General features: G+C 33.9%; 1 protein-coding gene across 2 annotated transcripts in view; it reads left to right on the top strand.

The window, feature by feature from the left end:
• The window catches only part of PLEKHG1 (pleckstrin homology and RhoGEF domain containing G1), a 141,723-nt gene that overhangs the window by 35,689 nt on the left and 82,076 nt on the right, over window positions 1–23,958 (top strand). Inside the window, exons 1-2 of one of the 2 annotated variants that reach the window (XM_023503283.2) lie at window positions 345–541; window positions 9,324–9,859. In XM_023503283.2, the coding sequence (XP_023359051.1) occupies window positions 9,434–9,859 (426 nt within the window). In that variant the 5' untranslated portion in view covers window positions 345–541; window positions 9,324–9,433. Of the gene's footprint in view, window positions 1–344; window positions 542–9,323; window positions 9,860–23,958 lie in introns of those variants that run through there. The other variant, XM_031937631.1, reaches the window with a different exon arrangement.

The raw sequence follows: 23,958 nt of genomic DNA, 5'->3' as shown, positions 1-23,958 counted from the left end.
AAAAGATTCTTCAACTCTGTAAAAAAAAAAATTTGGAATTACACACGAATCTTGCTTTATTTGCTTAGTACTTTAGTGAGAATTGTGTTGCTGAGCCAGGAAGGTAAAGCATTAAGAATGCTAGGCGAGTGTATTTGATTATTTGATGTTCCTACTGCACAAAAGAATAGAATTTACAGGGTGTTGTTCAGTGAAGCATTTTCAAGTTACCCACAGTGGTGTCTATTGTCCTGTTTCTGAATTGAATGATGTCATGTTTCATTTAAGGCTCTTAGTGATGCTGGAGGCTGTGGTCTGCACACTGGGGGTGGAGGGGGTGTTGGGGGGGGGGAGAATCAGCGAGAAAGTTGCAAATCAGGTTTCTGCGAAGCCTTTGTGTTTTAGGTTTTGATAGATAAAAGCTGACTCATGCAATATTTCCAGTGAAGGAGCTGCACGGACTAGTAAAGGCTTCTCATTTTACCTGAGCTGTGTGAGCCCTCAGTGAGGTAATGTGTATCAGCTGAAGGCAGGGGATGTGTTTGACTTCAATGGGATTCAGGTAAGTGGGGAATTGGTGCAGAGCCCACTGGAGATATTGAGAGGGATTGGTGTTATCCCGCGGCAGGGAGCGAGCTGGGACTGGGAGACATTCCACAGTGGTGAGAGAGTGTCGCGGAGGGGTTTCTTCTTCGGCACACTGAGGGGGGTGGGGGATGGGGGATGGGGGGCTGAATGGGGTGGGATAGAGATGAGTTTCCCCCGAGGGAGCAGAGGATTCAGCTTTAAAAGCGGCTTTGTAGAAAAAGCTATTCTACGAATGGAATTAGGCTCTAGGAGGTGGATTCTCTTTGCTTCTGGGATGAAGTCTCTTGTTTGACTTTCCTTGTTACCCAGAGTTTAACTGAAGTATCTAGATTTAGCTGTGGTTGTTTCTGGGGTGAATCAGCTCCGTTAAGGAAGTCTCATTAAACCGAAGCTAAATGTCTTCGCTGGCTTTCTTTGTGAACTGCCAGCAGGACAGCAGTTTTTTTTAAATGGGGTTAGGAATTTTAGCCTTGGTTCGGGATTATTAGCTAGGTTCAAACTAGAGATTTACTCTTTGCCAAATGGGTCCGATGTGAGTCTTTACTTTTAAATCAGATTGACTTTCTAATAGGCAGTACCCAAAAAAGGAACTTTGACTAGTCAGGGACACTTGTTATGATGCGCTCAAGTCCGAAATCAGGGGCAGGAGTGTCTGGTAAGACTAGAATTAGGACTCGGTGCGCAGGTTTGATTTATTATCATTTACTTTGTTAGTTGTGTTCTTTCAGTCTGAATGTCATTAAATTCAAATATTCACATTTTTGTGCCCAGGCATTTAAAAATATATATTCTGATAATTAAAAAAAATTAATTCTTCTAAAAAATAAATATATTATCATTTAAATTTTTTTCCAGAAAAGTAGAAGTGTGGTTTTAACTTTGTTCTTTTGGAAACTGCTTGGTAACCTGGTTAGACAAATAAAGTTCTGCCCACCTTATACACACTGTTGTGTAGATTTCAGTCTAAAGATCAACTTGAGTTTTCACATCATTATAAAGGGGTTGTGCTCATTGCTCAGAGTCAAATGATAGATAAATGAGAGAGAGAGAGAGAGAGAGAGAGAGAGAGAGAGAGAGAGAGAAGAAGAAGAAGAGGAAGGAAGGAAGGAAGGAAGGAAGGAAGGAAGGAAGGAAGGAAGGAAGGAAGGAAAGTTAAGATGGAGTGTCTATTTGAGCATTTACTATGTGCCAGGCACTAAGCCAAGTTCTGGATACAATTTGATTTCTTATTATTCAGTCTGAAATTAAAATTCATCTTTATGTCTTTGGTAAAGATGATGCTATTTTTTTATCTTCAAAACTAATAAACAAGAATTAAAAGTTAATTCAATTCAGATATCGTTTATTAATTGCTTGCTATATACAGTGCACTAAATTATGTTATATTCCATTGGTTATGGAAAAAGATGCAAAATTTGAGCATTAAGTGTAAACACCATGCAAATAGATACTTTTTCATTCTTTGTATCTTGAGCCTAGCACAGTGCCTGAAACTTAATAGGCATTTAATAAATTAATTGTTAATTGATAAATAAATTCAACATAATTTGAGGGAAGACCAGAGATATAACTAGTGTTTTTATTTTATAGAGGGCAAGTAGTGCAGAGTGTGCCTTCAAATAATTTTAAGATTAATTGGAGAAAGAAGTGTGGAGAGAAACCTTCTGAAGGGGAGGATTGTTGAGTTACCTAGAGGAGGAGAGAATACCAGCTTTCAGGTTTCCATTGTACTCACTTTTTCTTACCAACTTTGTTGTTTATTAACTAACTACTAAGGAAATGCAGTGCTTTTCAGTACCCTCTAAATTGGAGTTCTCTTACTTTGGTACCTTTCTCTTTGCCTTAGTTAAAACTCAGGAAATTGATGGGATGCAGCATCACAGATGAGACTTGGAGATGGAGGTGGAGGTAGTGGTAGAGGACATGTCAAGTATAATGGAGTTGCTGTTTATGCAATAACAGCTCATTGGTGGAAAATATAAATATGCAATCACGCATTTTTCTATTTGTTGCTAAACTGTTCACACAAAGTTAAAAATTGGAAGAGATGGTTGTCTAATGCAATCCCCTCATTGTTTAGGTGACACAATTGAGTTCCAGATCATTTTATCCTTCATAAAATGAGTTCTCTTCATAAAATAATATCTCTTCAAGCTCTGGCTCTATAATTCAATGAAATTATGATGAGTGAAATTATGATGAGTTCTTGATGAACTCTGAGTGCTTTTGGATTCCCTTCTTGTGGCATAGTACAGTGTGTGTGTGTGTGTGTGTGTGTGTGTGTGTGTGTGTGTGTGTGTGTTTTGTGTGTGTGTGTTTGTTTTTAACTTTCATCTAACCAATATGACTTAAGCAATCTATTATCTATCCACAGATAACAGTTTTTGGTTCTTCCTTTGAGATAATTCCTTTAGAGTGGAATAGTCAACACTCCTTTAGAGTGGAATAGTCACTTTATTATAAAAGGAATATCATCCTTGTTAGAATTCCTTTAAAAGTGTTTCTTGTCTTCTTTGTATTTATTGCCATTTACTTCTTTTCCATTTCTTATCAGAACTGGGTACTTCATGCAAGCTCCAGGAAGGTGGACTCATCTTTTTGTACAAAGAAGAATCAATCTTGTGAGAGGAAATGCAAATAAATTGCAGTGTTAGGAACAAAAGAAATCTTAGAGATGATATCTTAAAATGTAATCCACATAAGAATAAGCACAACTTCATGGAGGTTTAAATTTTTTTTATTCCTACAGAAGACAGCACAGAAGATATTCACCACATTAAAATAGCATTTTAAGTTAAAATTCAGTCAAATAAATGTCCTAGGAATTCTTGCTTTCTCTGGTTTCTGTGACAATGTTCTTTTCCTCATTCTTCTCTGCTCTCTCCACATTATTCTCTGTTCTCTCTTCATTCTTCTCTGACAACTTCCAGTTTTTTTGGCTACTTTCTCTTGTTTCTCCTTCCCCCAAGTTGGGCATCTCCCAAGTTCCTAGTCCTAATCCTCATCGCCTGTCCTACTTCCTACACTGTCTTGGTGATCTCATCTACCACACCCCCTTTGTGACCTTATCTGCTCCCACATCCTCAAATATCATTTCTATATGGATGCCTACTGGATCTCTATCTCTAGTTCTTATATCTCCCCAGAACTCCAATACATCATTTTCAATAGCAAGCAAGGAAAACATCAGAACTTATTTGGGCTGTTTAGCCTTAATGTTACTGAAACCTAGCTCATCTTTATTCTAAAATCTTTTCCCCATTCCCTGCTTTATTACTCTATTTCAATCACCCATCCCCCAAACCTTAGATTCTTCTTTAATTTTTTTTTTTCCTTTTCCTCACCACCCCATATATAACCAATGGCTACATTATAGCATCTTGGCCTGTACTATCATAGCTCTTGCATTTGTTCTCTCATCCTTTCTTCTTTTCATTTTTTTAAATCCCCAGTCTGTTGAATCTAGCTGAATCATGAGAAAGATCTTCAAAATTATAAAAATTTTAGACCCATATTTGATCTTAGAGTTCTAGCTCAGTTTTCTCTCTTTTTCTTTTAGGACCTTAGTTACTTTACCCAGAATCCAACATCCAATTTGTACTAGCTCAAAAGGAGAATTGATCCCACATTTTCCAATTCCTGGTCCAATGTGTTTTTAAAATAAATTTTATTATAATAATAAACTATTACTTTACATCCCTAAAATTTCAGCCATATACATCCCTTTCACAGATAATAATTCCTCATAAAAAAGAATTTTTATAGAAAAATAAGAGAAGAAAATCAGTAAAATTGATAAATTCACACCTCCCCTTCAAAATCTGACTGCATATGCAATGTTCCACGCTTGTGTTCCTTCTATTTTTACAAAAGAGTGAGGTTGGGGAAAAGGGATTTCATCATATTTGGGGGAACCAAGTTTGTGGGGTTTTTGGTAATTTTGCACCATTTGTTATAGAAATTTTCTGGTGGTGATTCTTTCTATTGATATTATTGTTATTTTATAATATTTGCTTTCAGTTTTACCACCCTAGCTTTCTTCTTATCATAAGAGCCAAAAAGAAGAAACATAGCACTTTGTATATTCTTCTCCCTACCACAAATAAAACATCAGGCTCACAGGCTTATGAAGTTTTCCTAATTTGTTTTGTGATGTGTCAGGAAGTTCCTAAAGTATAGTGGTTGAGAGAGGCTGTAGAAAAAATCTAGAAGCCATCTACGTAATCAGTCTTATTGTTGGGGAAGAGTGAATCACCAATAGGATGATATAGCCATCAACTTTCCCTCAAAACAAACTCCTTTCACCCTTTTTATTCCTCTGTAATTATCTGTCTGAGAATATGACTTAAGAATGACTGTGGGAAATCAGTGGTATAGTTAACCTGTCCCTAATAGCACAAACATATATCTATGCAAGTTCATCACAATATATTAACAAACTAAATGGAAAAACAACTTTGATATCCACCAAGTCCTCTGATCACTGCTAGAATTTAGTAACTGCTCTATTCTTAACTTAATATACTAATTTTATAATTAGCAGAAGATATTTATATAAGAATTTCATAGGGAGAAAATAGCTTTAAAGTAGATAAGATAGCGAAAATCTCAACTGGATTTAAGAAAGGTGAAAATAAGACAAACATTTTTCATGGAAGCACGTTTCTGTATGCTTGAAAACTTGTAATTATCATCTTCTATGGGTTGAACCAACATTTTTTAAAAATGCTATCTTTCATTAATATATATAGATCTATGTTACAGCCAGGTGTTTTGTCATTTTTAGGGCTTTATTTAAGCAATTTCCCATGAGACACAAGTAATTTGAGCAGTATTTGGCTTGGTTCATAATAATTTGAAAAGTCATTAGGATCTTAAGGATCCCAAATATCCAAAAGAATTCATTTTTAAAATGTGACTTCATGCCTTAAGATGCCTTAAGATGAAACGATGCTATGGTTTTAGTGTCCCTGATATTTTGGGACTTGGGGAAATACTTCAGAAGAATTCACTTGATTATTTTTCAATTGGAGATAGGATTTGATGCCCCATTATCCTGGGTTTCATATCTCAATTTTTTCTACCCTTAGAAGTATTTTGTGGATTCTTTGGAAAGCATTGTGAACCTGGAGTCCGTAAGACCCGAGTTCAAATTTGCTCTTAGCTCTTTCACAGCTTAGTTATGTTTCACAAGTTACTGAACTTCTATTTGCCTATTTCTTCAACTGTATTGTAGAGATCATGACAGTACCCACTTCCCAGGGTTATTGTGAGGATCAAAAGAAGTAATATCGTAAGATGCTTAGCATGGTGCCTGACACATAGTAGATGCTTAATAAATGCTTGTTGCTTTCCCTTACTAATCCTATTTTCCCCTCCTCTTTGTCTCTACTTAGCCCTTGCTAGCTGTGTAGCTGGAAATGTTGGAAGGCAAGTAAAGAAGTAAAAATATCTGGGGTCAAGTTCCTTTATCTGTTATATTTGTTACCTCTCTACTAGACTAGTGAGAAATAATTGATGCTTAAATCTGTAAAATGAAGGGATTAGAATTCTTGAGCTTTGAGGACCCTTCAGTGTTAAATTGATAATAACCTAGTTTAGCTAGGAAATCTGTACTAGTTCTTTTAGCCTTTGGTCTTTATTTGTCTTTTGTTCTCAAAGAAGACCATTACATCAGGAAGGTGATGCTATGACATGTAAATGAATTGAATTGAAAGGTAGGAGGGCTGTGCAAGATCATCTACCTTACTTTCCCCTCCAGAACCAGATGGTTTTTTTAGGTTTTTTTAAATTTATAAAGGACTATATTGTACAGACCTAGCTAGATCAAATCATAAATCCTAGCCCACATCAAAGTATAATTCAAACCAATATTTGGTTCTAAATAATAGCCATCTCACTGGAATCTATCATAGTAAGAGAACCAAGCTCTAGGCAAAGCTCCTTGAGGGTATTTGGAGATCCACTTTCCTTCCTATAACAGAACCTACTAGAGTAGAGTCAGCAAGTAGTAATGGAGAAGATAGATCAGACAATTTCATTTCATTTTTTTCTCCATTTGAACTACCCATGACTCTCATATTTTTTAAAAATGGCATAGACTTTTATCAAAATGTGTTTTCCTATAAGTGCATTTTGCACTGCTGTATTTTTGGATTTTTGCCATAATCATGCTGCAGCAGGCTTTTAAGGGAAAGTACATTTAACTATGATAACTAATCCATGTTTTATAGACCATAAAATTGTTATAAAGCAAGCAGAAAGAAAATTACAAAAGCTTTTTTTAAAAAAGTGTTGCAGACATACCATGTGGCTATAGTTACTGGTAGAATACTGCATCATCTTCTAGGTATTTCTTTATTATTCCTTCCTTTGGAATCAAATACCACTTGTTTTCTTCATTTTATGTTGATAAATTGAACAGTGCTTATGGTGTGAACATCATTGGTCATTATCATTTTCACAATGAAATAAGCCATAATGCTGGTTTAAAAAAAAAAAAGGAAAAGAAAAGAAAGGAAAAATGTGGGATCTACAAGGACTTAATAAAGTAAAAATTGTTTGAGCTCTCAGTATGTAAGCACTACCTTAAAAAGAGTTCTCTGTGATATAGCTGAAATGACTCTTTGTTATTGGTAGAATTATGTTCTGGTTTTACTTGGGTTGAATACCTTTCATTCACCTAATCTTCAAATTGTCAGTCAAACTCATGAGTTTTTAATGGAGATGTAAATAATTTTTTTGCTTCATCAAAACCATGAATGTAAATCAAGTAAGAAGTAGACTACAATTCATTTTTACATAAAACATGATTTTTCTTACAAAATTTTTCATATTCTATAAACTGAAATGTCTTTATTAAGACTTAAATAGGGACAGCTAGCTGGAGCCGTGAATAGAGCATAGGATCTGAATTCAAATCCAGCCTCAGACATTTAACACTTCCTAGCTATGTGACCTTGGGCAAATCGCTTAACTCCAACTGACTCACCAAGGAAGGAAGGAAACAAAGAAGGAAGGAAGAAAACATAAACAAAAAGAAAAAATGCTAAGATACCAAAGACAATGTTTTGTGTGTAACAGGAAATGGATGATATTTTATCATAGTAATCTTTAGCAGATAGTTTAAACTCCAAAGGATTATAGAATATATGGAAAGGACCATAGAAATAATGAGTGGGGGGGGGAGGGGAAGAGAACTCAATTTGTAGACTATTTGGGTTCATAAATGTTTTTAAACTGATATTTATTTGGAAGGATATTTAATTTTTTTTGCAAACATTATTGGTCTTGTTGCTTTAAAAATATTTTTCCAATTTTAGATAAATTCCCATTCATTTATTAATTTCAATTATTCACATTAACCATGTGAATTTAGTCATCTAATTAAATCTTTTGATAGCCATGAGTAAGGACTAGAGTGTTTTAGTTAAATAAAAATTCTAGTTACCCAATAATGAATATATTTGTCATATAAAGAATATTCACTTTCTAAGAATTTAGGCTACAACACAAAACACAAGAATAAACTTTGTTCAATGCCGTGTTCTTCTTTGACAAGTAATTACTTCAGAATCTTGTAGGTTAATTGCTATAATTGTCACTTCACATATTCTTTCAAAAGCATTAGTGCCTACTCTATATAACATGTCATACTAAAGGAAATATAAAATTTAGTGTCAGAGTTCCTGTTCCCATATGCAATTCAGTAAGAGAATAAAATACAAATGATCAGCTATCAGGTACATTATATGATAATTGTATTAGAAAGTTGCCAAAACAAGTGTCTCATGAAGTCTGAAAAACAAGGTGATTATTGAATGGAAGGTACTGGAGAAAGTTTCATGGAAGTGGAGAGCAGGGACTTTGTCATATCTTTGTATAACTCTTCTCAAGCATACTACCTTTCATATGAAAGGAAATTTTTGTCACATAAGTGAAAGAATGAATGAATCATTATACTTCTGATAGATTGAGTGTTTGCTTTAACTCTGAAAAGTACAGAACTGTTTAGTTCTCAGACAATCATAGATTTAGAGATGGAAAGGGACCCAGTCTTAAAAAAAAAAAAAAAGGTGAAAAAATCAGATTTCTTTTAACTACTGTTAAACTAAGCATGATTGGAAAAAAAGAGATTCTAGAGAAAGTGGTATGACCAATAAAAGAAAGATAATTGTCTATATAAGTCTTTAGCATACAACTCTATAACCACTTTTATAGTATCCACTGAATTCTAGATACAGGAGGTAAAATATTTACAAATGACATAGTGCCTGCCCTCAAGGATCTCATACTCAATAAAAAGGTTGGAAAGGGACATGGAATACAGATAAAATATGTTCAAAGTAATTTCTGGCAGGAAAGACATTGGGATTATCAGGAAAAAGCTTTATGAAGAAGGTAGTACTTGAGGTGCCATCTCCTTGATGGGAAATGGGGATCCCAAGATGTCAAGAGAGAGCATTCCAAGAATGGGGATCTACAAGAGCACATAACTGGGAGATGGAATGTCACATACCAGGAATGTTGAGTCTGAATCCTAGATGATTAACAAGAAGCCAAAATTTTGGACCCACCACCCAAAATTATCCCTTCCTTCTGTTAATGTAATTTGCATTTAGTTTCTCCCCTTGATCCAAGGAATTTAAGTATAATTAGTTTTCAAAGTCATCTCCTAAGATTTTGATTAGCACAAACTTTATTCTGTCCTGTTCCTTAACAATTTTATTATTTGTTTTTTATGTGTTTACATTTAGATGAGTACCAGTTGCCTTTTCAGGCTTCTCCAGCTGTGACAGAAGTTACTGTTTCCAAGGCAGATTTTCGCCAAGAGAAAAGACATTTCTCCTACCGTGGACCAAAGACCATGGAACTGTCAGACAGTGACCGACCAGTGAGTTTTAGCTCCACATCCTCCTCTGCCTCTTCCAGGGACAGCCACTGTTCCTTTGGCAGCCGGTTGACTTTAGCCTCCAATGGCCATTTGAGTTTATGTAATAACCAGGATAAGGAAACAGGAGCCATAAAGCTTGAGCTGATGCCGACGAGGAGATTCTCCAGCAGTGAAGTTCGGAGAAATCCCCCAGAAGAGAAACAGAACATGGAAGAAAGTACTGAAAAGTGGCAGGGAGTGCTGAGGACAACCGAAGCAAAAGGAGCAAGTAATAATGGCACCCTCTCCCTAGTTGCAGAATCTACTACAAGTCCTAAACTTCTCTATGTAGATAGAGTAGTCCAAGAAATTCTGGAGACTGAGAGGACCTATGTACAAGATTTAAAAAGCATTGTGAAGGTAAGAGAATTTTTTAAAGATGTAAACAAAGACTAATGCTAATCATATCATAGAAATGACTTGGATTGCTCCCCTCCCCAAAAGGTAAGAATCCCTGTTGTCTATTCATTTGGTTTATATGAATGTTAATATTAGCCCTGTCTTACTTATAAGATATCCAAGGACCACACCAAACTTATGTTTAGTATAACCCTAATATTGCTACCTTTTGATTACCTGTTAGAATTATAGTCAATGATGCTTCCAAGTAATATGTCTGTGCTTAAAAAAAATATTTTGCATTTCTAAATATTTCCATCAAAGGATCTCAAAATGCCAAATAGAACAGAGAGACAAAAAAGTCAAGGTTGTACTTTGTCAACATTCAGAAAAAGTAGACCTGAAGTCTCTTGACTGCTTGGTTGTTATAATCTTTTACTGTCTGGGTTATGCCATCTTCACTTCTTTTTTGACCCAGAACTCATTGAGAGCAAGGGGAAACAACTTGGCCACTTTGGGGTATTCTCTTGCTGTTCACCTTTTAAGCTAAAAGAATAGATTTATATGAATAATTGAATTATGGGTAAACAGGTAAAATAGTAGATTTATATGAATAATTGAATTACGGATAAATTTGGGTGAACCTAAGCGCTTATTAAATCCTTAATACAGAACATGGATCGCTTTTTTGAATTTGACAACAAATTGAATTTTTAAAAAATATATTTAGTATTTTTTCCTCCAATTACATTTAAAAGCAATCATTAGCATTCATTTTTGTGGGCTCTTTTTCATTTTATTTTATTTCTAATTTATGGAATGAAATAAATATTTCTATAACATTGTACAATAAAAAGATGATGGTACATAAAATTGCAAATGTACTGTATACAACTTGCTATTCCTTTCAAATATACAACAAAATTATCATGTAATTTTTTTCTTTTTTTCTTATCCTTCCCCTCTATCCTAGAAATGGCTAACATTAAACACAAATATGTGCATGTATACGTAAAAAATATCTTATAAATTCTTCTGTTTATCCGTTCTTTTCTGGATGCAAATAGCATCTTTTTTATACATCCTTGTTAGTTAATTTGGGTAACAAATTGAATTTTAGATGACAATGACAGGTTGATGCTGAAGCTGTGCTAACTGATCATCCAACTACCAACTTCTTTTAAATCCCACCTTTTATAGGAAGCCTTACTCAACCCCCTCTTAATTCTAGCACATTCCTTCTATTAATTATTTCTTATTTATCCTGGATATAGCTTACTTTGTGTTTGTTTGCTGTTGTCTTTCACCATTGCATTGTAAACTCCTTAAGGGCATAGAACTCTTTTTTGATTCTTTTTGTTGAGCTTAATACAATGTACAACACATATTAGGTGTTTAATAAATGCTTATTGAATTATCGATGTGATAAAGCATGACCAAGAGGTCTCAATCTTAGCTTTCATCCCATACAACCATAATATCTTTCTTGATAAATAACATTTGCCTGATTTCTACTGCATTTTATATTTTTACTCAAGTATGATTCAGAGTAGATTAATTATTTGCTAATGAACCCATCATCCACTAGAAAACTTTGTGCACTTAGTTTTCTACACATTCTAAAGGGTGATTGTCTGCTAGTTGAATTCCAAAAGTGATAGAACCAGACTCTGCATGCTAAAAATAGTTATGACATAAGTCTTCCAATAGAAATAGAAAAGCCAATTGATGTTCAGCAGAAACAATATGTTGTACCAAAAGTAGAGTAAACGAAGCCAATCTTCTTGAAATTTCAGCAATGATGTCATTTGTGTTTGAACAAAAATACCTATGCTATTGCCAACAATTTTACAAGCTCTTATGAAAAAAGCCACTTATAGTTCTCAAGACATTCTTTACTTCTAAGTGGTTTAAAAGAAATTCTCTACCTAATACGTTCTTCATACTGGGAGACAAAACGAGTTAATTGGAAAATTATTACATGTATTATTGGTTTTGTTAAAAAAAAATAAGCTGATAAACTTTAGATGGAAAAAAATCTGAATGAATTTGTTTCAATCCAATTTTTCTAAAAAAAAAAAAATTATCTAAAATGGTTCCAGAACAATAACTAAGGCAGAGTAACTGGAACTTATTTCAAGAATGACAAATTAAGAAGACAGTGAGAACCCTTGCAATTTTTTAGCAGCATGGAAACAACAGAGCTTAGTACTAGTAATCAGAGATAATTAAACTAGGAAGCTACCAAATGGTGGGTTGGAGTTACAGGTGCCCAGTCTCCCTCACTCTTCCCATTGCCTACTTTGTTCTGATGCTCCAGGTTTTTTTTTTTTTACATTGTTCATCTTAGTCTGTACTTGCTCCCATTACAGATTCTTGCTTTTGATTCTTGAATGGCGCTAAACACCGAAGATATTCTGGTCTTGTTTCTTGACCCAGATGCTCATTGCCATGTTCCACCCAGATGTACTAGCTAACAGTGTTTTCAATTTAACAATAATCATAATTTGTTTTATCTGAATAGCTGCCAGGACACATAATCAACAGTTCATTCCCTTTACTACAAATAAATATGAGTTTAAAAAAAAAAAACACTTAATTCATTCACTCTATTCTGGCCACAGAATAATGCATTACTTGACTCACTTTAAAATAGTTTGCATATTTTTTTTAAAATATCCACTCTATTACATTTGTATAATACATTATACAATTGTCCTGTTTTACATTACAAATGCAAAAATAAATTTACATAATAACTTTATTTTATATTTAAAAGAAATAGCAAGTTGTATGTGATAGATTAATGAAGGATGTAGGATGACAGTGGAGCAATTATATAAAAATGGCATGAAGAGAAAGAATTTTTTTTAAAAAAGGCAAAGCATTTGTGATTCCCTGGTAATTGCAAGTGTGCTAGCTTTTGCTTCAACTTAATCTTTACAAATGTCCTTTATCCCCTCTGAATTCTTAATCATTTCCCAGAAGGGAAAAGTGGGATCCCCCAAGAAGGAAGATTTATCCACAGAACTGTGTTTCCCTGACTAAAACAAAAGCAATGTTCTCACCTGGACTCAGAAATTCCTAGGTTAATAGATTTAGACCTGGGACGTACCTTAGTGGCCATCTAGTCCAATCCTCTTTTTTAAAGATAAAGGAACTAAACCTCAAAAAGGTTAATCTACTTGAGCAGTCACATAATTAGTGTATGAAGTGTCATTTGAACCCAGTTCTTCCTGATTCCAAATTCAACACTTAAGATGTAACATTCTTTGATGGTTAATCTTGTTTCTGAGTAAGTGCGTTGGAGAGTTCTTTACATTTCCCATCCCCCCCTTAACATAAAGTACAGGTTTTATCCCTCTATTTTCCTATTTGCTCCCTTCCTCTCTCCCTCTTTCTCTTCCTTGCACCAAACACACACACACACACACACACACACACACATATATATATATATATATATATATACACATATATAAACATACATAATTTAGATAGATAAATATAGAACTATCTACCTTTATTTTTCTATCTACATCTATACACATGGTATGATATTTTTGTTTTTTGAAAGATCAATATTATTATAAAAAGCCAAATTAACTACAAAGGACATATGAAGGAAATGCTATCTGCATCCAGAAAAGGAACAGATAAATAAAAGTGCGTATAGAATAATTTTACATACATATATGTATTTGTGTCTAATTTTAGCCATGCATAGAGAAGGGAAGGAAGAAAAACAAGGGAAAAAATAAATTTACATAACTTTATTATGTATTTAAAAGGAATAGCAAGTTGTATGTAATAGATTTGCATTTTCATATGCAATCATCTTTTTATTATGCTATTTAGAGAAATGCTTATTTTATTTCATAAATTAAAAATAAAATAAATTTAAAAATTTTAAATAACGAAGGTTAAACTTTTTTAAAAGGTCAATATCTCAGAAATATTGTATGCTATTAAAATAAAAAAATGTAAAGATCAATACCTAGCTCCTTTTAAAATTTAACCTTATTATTTCATTTTCTAACTTATTTTATGCTGTTTATGTCCTCAAGGTTTCCTCTAACACTTCTGTTTTGCCAGCTATGTATCTAAGGACAAACTTCAAAGCCAAGCCTCAACTCTAACACTGGCTCTATGAACCTAGGAAATTTCCTTTATTTTTCTCTATCCTGGTCAGTTTTGTAAGATTGGTAAGCTGTAGAACATTTGTCAGCCTTCATTGCCATTCTCATTGGAAGGAATTATGAAATCAGAAGTCCAGATGCCAAATAAAAATATTTTTAAAGCCATATTCTAAACTAGAAAAGTTATTGATCATAATCATCAACTTTGATTATCAGTGGGATGATCTCATATGTTATATTCACAATATACTTTTTTTTTACTCTTTTTATGTAGAAATTATTCCTCAAAGAATAATTATATCCTTATCTAATCTTTGTCTTTTTTTTCTTTCTTTCCTTGATTTGTCCATCATTCCTCTTTACTAAACTCTATCCAGTCAATTTAAATGACTAGCTAAACTCATTTAAATCAGGTTGCTTTTCTTCTCTAATAAAAAATGCCTCCTTGTTATCTGTCATCTTATTTGTATATTTGTATATGTTTTTCAGATTTTTTCAGAAAGTTCTATATATTTTAAAGCAGTGACATTTTTATTCTCTGAACTAGTTTTGCAAGTGCATCTGAAGGTTGAATGATCATTTGGCATGATATCCAAGCTGTCTACTCTGCCAAACTTTTGCCTGAGAATGACACTATATCATCTTATTTCACTGATGGCAACCAGACTTTGCAATTAATTCTTTGCTGTCTCTTGCATAGAATGCATTTCACATTTGTTCCCACTTTAGCCAGAGGTAAAGAAAATTCATTTTAAAAAATTCCCACATAAAACCTTTCTCCACATGTTGAATGACAAGCTTTTCTTCAGTTGTGCCATTCCTTTGCAGAATCCTAAGTCATAGGATCATAGGCATATAGATTCAGAGATCAGAATCCCTCAGACAAGCCCCCTCATTGTAATGCTCAGGCCTAGGGAGCTAAAGTGACCAATCTGATGTTACACAAAGAGTAATCATCAGACATAGGATTTGTTTCCAGGTCCTTTGACTCCAAAGCCACTGTTCTTTTCCTGTACCATCCTAGAAATGGACCATTAATGACTTTTTTTTTTTGAGACTAGAGTTTGGCACTGTCCAGTCCTCCAGTCAGAAGGTAGAGGAGGCAAAGGGAAGTGGTATCAATCAAGGCTTTAATTATCTGGACAATGATGAGGTAGAGTGATAGAGCTTATCCTGAAAAGACCATCTTGTTCCCAGGAGATGTCTATACCAAGTACCTTCTCTATCTCTTTACTTTTTTGTTATTGTTGTCTTTCCCCATTAGATTGTAAGCTTCTTGAGGCAGGGATTGTCTTTTCTTTTTTATTTGTACCTCCAGTACCTAAAACAAGGTTTACTACATACTACATGCTTAAATAAGTTTATGAACTATTGATCGATAGTCTCAATTTATTGACTATTGGCCAATAATCTCCTAATAAAAAGTTTTAAGTGAATAAAATAAATTTATCATAATTATGTTGAAATGCAGTTATTAAAAATAATTGTTTTTTAAGTTTATAAGACCCAGATTAAGAGTTTTTGATCTAGAAGAAAGCTGTCTGAACACTGAGTAGAACTCCAGCAGAGAAAATTAGGGAAAACATCAATAAGAATTGCATAGAAATAAGAAAGGATGGATGGTTATTTGTGATCTGCACCATAGGAGGGAGAAGCCACATGAGTGATATTCACAGAGCTGTCAAAAAATCAAAAGGTTCGGTGCTTCATAGCACTAATCTTTCCAGATTACCTACCATATTCACTAAAGTCATTGACTCACTAAATAGTTTTTAAGTGACTGTAATTTGCAGAAACTTGTATTAAGTATTAGGGGGAAATACACTATTTAGTTACACCCAAGCATTCTCCTTGCCCTTATAGAATCTATTAGGAAAGATCTGACATGCACAATTGTATTAGTACATAAAAGGTGTGAACACAGGCAGTGAGAGATTGGTGGAAGTTTGTGGAGGTTTAGTAACCAGATCAGGAAGTATGTGGTCAATGAAGGAAGGGCACAAGGTAAGATTATCCCCTTGGAAGGAACAGTCATATTGTCCCCTCTCTCACACAATTTTATTTACTGAAATAAATGAGGACCAGAAACTTCATCCTTATGAAATTAATAAGTAAAAAGAAACTTAACATTTCTAAAGAGTGAATATTAAGGTAATTTTGATAGAACTAGTTCTTTGGTGACCAGTTGTTAAGTTTTAAATTCACATGATCATTTATAAATTGTAAAAATAAGCTAATCTTTAGCACAGAAAGCTTCTCCTCTTTCAGGGTCTTTCCTTCTTTCCTACTCCTGGCCTTTTTTCAGTCATTTGGAATTTTCTTGACAAAGATACTGGAGTGTTTTTCATGTCTTTCTCCAACTCATTTTACAAATGAGGAAACTGAGGCAAACAGAGTAAAGTGAAATGTCTAGACGCACAGAGCTAATAAGTTTCTGAGGCTAGATTTGAACTTAGGAACGTGAGTCAGCCTGACTCCTCGCCCGTCGCTTTATCCACTAGGCAACCTAGCTTCTCTCTCCTGGGTTGCCCTCCTCCAGCTCTAGTTGAAGACTCTTTGGACAGTATTTACACTTAAATATTCTCTATTCTGACCAATTTCTTAATGATAAATTGTCCTATGTTTAATGGCCTTATATCAAAAGATAGATGTATTGTTCTTGATATCTTTTGCAAAATCACGTTGGAGCTGTATTGAATGAAAACAACCACAGCTTCCTAATATATTTTATTAGGAAATATCCAAATCAGAATTATATTAATGATATAGCAAAATAAATGAATGAATTAATAGATGAATAAATGCAACTGCGTAGATGAGGAAAGAGGAATGTATTTGGAAATTAGGGTGAAGTAAAAAATAAAACATATCAATAGGTGTTAAAAATCTGACAACCTGTTGTGAAATGTTTTTGACTGACAGAAAGGACATGCTCAGCCCACCTACTGTGATTTGTTGGATGTTGTATTGAGTGTAAATGTGTTCTTTTTACCTTTGTAATTTCCAATGTCTGAGGAAGCTTGAGGGAAAACAGTCCCAACAATTTCCCATTTATTGTATGATCAAATAGAAAGTTGATAGGGTGGGTGGAGAAGGAGAAAAGGGCTTTTCATAAACTCAGTCACTTGAAACACAATTGAAAACCATTGTATCATTGTCTTAGCTTTGAAAAGCAGGTGGTCTTAACACGGGAGATATCAAATTAGAGGCAAAGAAAATCTTAGTTGTGAGAGTCAGGTCTTCTCATAAATTTGTAGGGAATGTAATTTGAGTGGAGAGAAGTGAGAGGAATTACAGAATTTTGTGAATTTATCCAGGGATTGTACAGTATATATTTGCTTACATAGTTCTAAAAGCTGGGTTTTTTAAATTTTTAAATAAGGTATCTACTTTACTTATGACTGATTTAGACTTTAAAATGTTGCTGCAATAATTTCTGAGTTTCTAGACCTCCTCATGTGAAAATTGGAGTTTTGTCCTAAAAAAAAAAAGAGACTTTACATTTCGTTCCCTTTTAATACTCAGAACAGAAAACATGGAGATTCTCAAGAAGGGAAGATACTTTTTCCTCATTGTGTTTATACTTATTTTAAAAAATAAACCTGTTTTTTGAAGAGTGGGGTTTGAGGAAGGGCAATTCTCAGAAAAAAATTACAAAGTTACTAAAAATAAAAATCCTCCCACTTTTGGATATCTTACTTCAATTCTATAATATGTAAAAAGGACATGGATTTTTTTTTGAAACAATTAATTTCCAATAATGAAAGAGGAACTTAACCATCTGAAAGAAGTACAACATTTGTGACAAGTGATTGTGATTTACCTTACTCAGCATGACACTTTGGGGTGTATAGAGAGAACCCAACCCCAAATTCACAGGAGGATGGGATTTGGACCTGGAAGATATTGTAGAGACTAATTCAACCATCTCATTTTCAGAGGAGAAAATTTCTCTGAACCTGGATTATTGTGGAAGAACCTAGACCCTCATTGTTCCATAACCTACCTCTTTCAGGATAAAAAACATGACTTTTGGATAAAAGAGTATTAAAATGAACTGTATATTGATTTGTGTTTAGTTTATTGTATAGTTAGTTGTAGTTAGAATGAAAGATCCTTGAAGACAGGGTTTTTTTCTCTCTCAATCAATGAACATTTATTAAACTTCTATCTGCGAAGTACTTTGCTTGGTATTAGGAATATAAATACAATGAAGGAAATAATTCTTTCTCTAAAGCAGATTATGCAGTAAACTATTATGTATATTAATAGAGGCAGAATAAACATAAAAATAATAAATACAAATAAATATAAATCATTTAAATATAAGATAGTTTAAGGAGTGAAGGCATTGGTTGGTATTCAGAAGACTTATTTGTAAAAGGGGTACTTCCACTGCATCTGAAAGGAAATGACTTTAGGAGGCAGAGGTAAAGAACGAGTGAATTCCAGGAATGAGGGCTGGCCAGTAGAAAAAAATGGAGGGGAGAAATAGAGGAAGAGAGGGCTGCTTTGCCTAGATTTCAGAGTTATAATGTTAAGTAAGATTGAAAAGATAGTATAAGGCCAGGTAATAAAAATCTTTATATGCAATAGATATAATTCAATTGGATTCGTTTAGTTGGTTCCTATGTTTTTATTATCCATTTCCCTCCAGGTGATGGCAAAAGACAATTAATTGCTAGACTATTATATATAAGGAAAAGGATAGTGAGAAAGCACAAATAAATGAGCAAAGGTTTGTGTCTGTGCCTGATCTAAGACATACTAAGATTTTTGACTCAGGGATGAGAGCTAGTGAAGAGAATGAAGAAATAAATGATCAATTTTATGTTGTTTTCAGAAGTATTTCCTCAAAACTTCTCGTTTTGTGAGATTTCTTTAGAAGGTTTGCCAGAGAGCTTGGTGTTTTGAATACCAAGGAAACAAATGTGGTCATGATCATCATTTGAGTATAAAACCTGGCAGGAAAATGTTTTTAATAAGGCATGTTTTATGAGTCAGTTACATAAAGAACTTACATTATAATACTGTGCATATTTTAATGGGCTTTGTCTTCTAAGTGGTATTTGGATCCTTTTCATAGTAGTGTGTCATTTTCATTTTTTTCATCCAAAAGCTTTTTTCATTTAGCCTTTTGGATGAGATCTTTATTTTGTTCAATTTAAGCACATTAGCCATTTAAGAAGTAAACTGCTTAATCTGGGCCTGCTAGTTACTAAAAGTTTGTTTTTTTTTCTCTCAAATAGCCAATTAAAGATGTTAAATGGTCCCATTTCTTCTGGTTAAGACGACATTGTAAATTACAGCATTGATTTAAAACTCCTAGATCCATTTCTGGTCCTAACCTTGGGGTTACTATTTGAGATATAGTCAATTTTTGAAATTTTGATTAGAGGTGAATCATCTAAAGAGTCATCAGTCACTCTGTATTCCTGGGATTATGCAAGACCAGCTCCCTCTGCAAACTCAACTCTGAATTGGATAATCCCAATAACCAAAGGCTTTTTCTCCTCTTTTCACCCCTTTCTCTACCTTTAAGATCTTTTAGTAGACATTAGTTACTAATCAACAAAGAAAGAAAAACTCAAATCTCTTTGTTGTTGTTGTTGTTGCTTTCTTTTAACAGCTCTGCTAGAAATTTAGGGAAGGGCATAAGTATTTATATAGCACCCTACTTTGTGGGTGCTAAACACTTTATAAATATCTCATTTCATCCTCATAACAACCCTGGGAGATAGGTACTTGTATTATCTCCATTTTACAGATGAGGAGACTGAAGTATAGTTTAAGTAACTTACTTAAAATTATGTAGGAAGTTAGATTTGAATTCAGATCTTCCTGACTCTAGACCCAATACTTTATCCACTATGTCAGAGATAGGAAAAATTGAAAACTAATAAAGTGAGACTCTGAAGTTCCCTTCAGGGTACCTGAATATGGTATGCTGTACTTCTCCTTTCCCCTCCTCCTATAATTGAGTGAGCTCTGTTCCTAAAAGAGAAGGTAGAAAAGGGCATCAGTGATTATTATTGGTCAGTCACTCATTCACTGTGTCTGACTCTTTGTGATCCCATACTGTCCTTGGGGTTTTCTTGGCAAAGATTCTGAAGTGACTTGCCATTTCCTTCTCCAGTGGTAAACAGAAATTGTGACATGCCAGGGTCACACAGCTAGTAAGTGTTAGAGACCAATTTGAATTCAGTTCTTCTTGACTCCAGATCAACTGTTCTATCCACTGAGCCATTAGTGGTATCAGACTCAAATAGAAATAGGGGTTACTAAATAATCTCTTTTTAAAAACCTATTGGCCAAAGATTGCCTTAGAAAAACCACATATTAACATTACTTATGTTTTATCATAATATTTATTTTGTTAAAATTCTCCCAGTTATGTTTAGTCTTGTTTGGGCTGCATTGGAAGTTGGTATAATTAGCAGGTGGGCTGTGTGTTTGATACACCTCAATTAGAGCTTCACAGTAGGGAAGTAATTCACCCCTTGTTGTCATGGCTCCAATGGAATAATTGGGTTATGGAGTTAGTGACATTTGTCCTATATTTCTTATTGCAGATGCCTTCATTGCTCTCCTATCCCTTTTGAACAGCTGGAAAATGCCTCAAATTTTCAGTTCCACTCATATCAGGAATACACATTTAGTTACTTTAATTTTTAGAATTGAAAACAGGTAGGTGATGGAGTAGATAAAATGTTAGACTTGGAATCCAAAAGCTCTGAGTTCAGATGTGCCTCAAACATTTACTAGTGATATCAAGTCAACAAGCATTTATTAAGTCTCCACTATATACCACGCACTGTACAATGTGAAAGGAGTATAATGAAAAGCAAAAACCTATATCCTCAAGAAGCATTACAATATGGGCCTGGGGAGGGTGGGTGGAGAGGGAGAAGGAGAGGTAGTGGAAAAGGGAAGCAGGGAGAGACAACATGCAAGCAGCTATTTATAAACAATATTTAGACAGGATATTTTTCAACATTCACTTTTGCAAAACCTTGTGTTCCAAATTTTTCTCCTCCCCCCTTCCCCACTCAAGACAGCAAAGCCATCCATTTATGTTAAACATGTGCTATTCTTCTAAACATATTTTCATCTTTGTCATGCTATGCAAAAAAATTGGATCAAAAGGGAAAAAACTCCTCATTATAAAATGGGGATAATAAGTACTTCATAGATTTGTTACAAGAATCAAGTGAGATGATAATATGTAAAGCATTTCACAAGTCTTAAAACAATATATAGATGCGTATTATTATTAGATATTCTCTATATTACATAGTTGTCCATAGTCCAATAGATGTAATCTTAACATTGAATTACATCTCCAAAATCAATATTCTCTCCCTTTACTCCTCCTTTTTTATTACTTTTTTTCTCCCAAATTTCCTTTTTTCTTTTTCCTGGTCTACCTATTCTTAAAACCTAACACAGAAACTAGAGGTATTATTTAGCTCTCATGGATAAATATTATGGAGTCCTGTCAGGTTCAAAATCAGTGTATACCCTACCCTTGCGTAATGGTCCACGATATTGGAGCAGGCAGGTTTAAATAAGTGAAAAGGAATCCACCAAGTAATAGTTTCACAGAATGTCAAGAGTTAGTGGGGACCTCCAAAGTTGTCTGGTCTGGTCTAATCTGTACAAAGAGACCTCTTGATAGCATCTAACCCTTTAGTGATAAGTAATCCACTACACAAATATAGATAAATTACTGCTCAACCTAAAACTCCAAAGTATTTTTTATTTAAATTAGTACCATATTAATGGTATTATGTAAATAAGACTAACAACAAACAAATGGCCTTTTTTTTCTTTCTCCCCTTCTTCCTTTGGGATCATATTTAGAGACACATATATGAGAATGATCAAAATTTAAGGGAACATTTGGGGGTTACATTATTGGTTATAGCCATTTCTTTCCTCCCCCATTATGTTCTTCAAAAGAATTACTCTTTTATTTTTTTTTTTTTTGCAGTCAACATTTCAGAGGCTAACTTTTAGAAAATGAACATGCCCCTGGTGAAATAACAGATTGTTAATAGTGTTACATATCTTTACCAAGAGACAGTTTTTATGTACACTAAACATAGTGGCAAAGGGAAAATAACTAGTATTCATTATGAATACTGTAGCATTCTTCAGTGTCTCCTTATTAAGATTTCTGAGTTACAGGCTAGGAGTAATTATATATTTTCAGCATTGTAGAAACATCTGAGTGCCAAAATGATAAGAGCAATTGCTTAAAATAGGAAGTTTCTAATAGTTTCCTCCTTTTCTCAGCTGCCCCATCCTCACTGATCTATTACCTATCTTCCCCCCACCCTAATCCTTACCCTACCACAGAAAAGTAGTCTTGTTATATTTGGAATTTTGCATCCAACATTATCCCAACTGAATCTGAAGGTGTTTTATGCTCCTTGTCTTAAACATAGTTTCTGAAGTTTGTCTTCAATGTGGAAGATGCTGTGTATATCTCTGCTCAAGAGAACATGAATTGTGAAATAATGCTGAAAGGAATTATCCTTTTTTTCCCCCTTGGTCTCAAAAACCCAACAACTCAGGATGTGAGCATGCACTTGTTGCAAGAGAAGGGTGGATATGAATACACTGTTATATGCTTGTAGGAGCTTATAATTTCCTCTGAGTAGCATAATATTTTACAAACAGGTTTTCCTCCTCTTGTTAATACCAAATTGAAAGCCAGTTTGCTTTCTGTAGAGTAATATGATCTCTCCTTCAGAATAAAAGCAGAATAATCACTTTTATTAGACAAATTCTTATGTTTTAGGCCATTGTTTCTTGATTTCTATCTTCTTTTTTTTTAACCTATCTTAATAGATCCAAATTTTATTTATCTTTCCCATGGAAAGCCAACAAATAGATTTAGCATATTTATGCTATCAGCTTGGATGAACAAGTTTAATTACCTTAAATACAAATTGCTGAAGACAATTAATTAAGCCTATTCTGGCTTGGAAATTATTTACAAATTAGCATAAAACTGCTTTTAAGAGCTATCTTTTTTTTTACAATCTGTAAATTTCTTACTCCCTCAAGAGGACTTAAGAACGCAATAAAAATATTGTTTTAATGTTAAAAAGTAAAATCAAACCTTTCAGTACTAAATGCTCTGAGGTGTAGGGATAATTTAGAATTGTACTGAAGAGGTTTTATAAAATTACTAAGATAAGAATTTAAATAAGAAAGTATGTAGGGAGCATTTTATTATATTATAGCTAGCTAATAAAGAAGTATTTATTAAGTACTTCAGATGGTTTTCCTTATCAGAAAATTCATTCTCATGTTCTTTGATATTTTAAAAATTAAAAATCATTGTGAATTTGTATGATGATACCTCAGAATAACCTAATTGAAGTATTGGGCTGTTTATTGAAGTGCTGGAGTGTTTGTAACTTCCTATGTTCATGACGGAACTTAAATGAGGCAGCACTACTTCTGAAGGAAGAAGACATGGGTTCTGACAGTTACAAGCTTATATATGACTTAATCAAGGTCAAACATTTCAGAGCTGATTTTCTCAGCTCTACAGGGCAAGGCAATGCTGCCAGTGTCATGGGATTTTTGTAAGAAAAAGTTTATCTGAAATGAGTTTGGTAGAGTGTTTTCTATATTGAATATTTAAGTCTATTGACTTAATGCTGTTGATTGATTTTGTTGAGTCATGGCAGTCATGTTTGAATCTTTTGTTACCACATTTAGAGTTTTCTTAGAAAATATTTGAGTAGTTTGCCATTTTCTTCACCAGCTTGTTTTATAGGTTAGGAAATTGAGGCAAACAGGATTAAGTGACTTGCCCAAGATCATATAACTAGTAAATTTCTGAAGTAAAATTGGAACTCAAGTCCTCATGACTCCAAAATTGTCCTTCTATCTACTGAGTCACCTAGATGTTCATTAGGGGAATTTCCCCTTGTTACACAAGTTTCCTGTGTTCTCTGTGGG

Source organism: Sarcophilus harrisii, chromosome 4 (assembly GCF_902635505.1).
Source record: "Sarcophilus harrisii chromosome 4, mSarHar1.11, whole genome shotgun sequence".
NCBI classification, from domain to species: Eukaryota; Metazoa; Chordata; class Mammalia; order Dasyuromorphia; family Dasyuridae; genus Sarcophilus; species Sarcophilus harrisii.
This window is presented reverse-complemented; position numbering and strand designations above follow the sequence as displayed.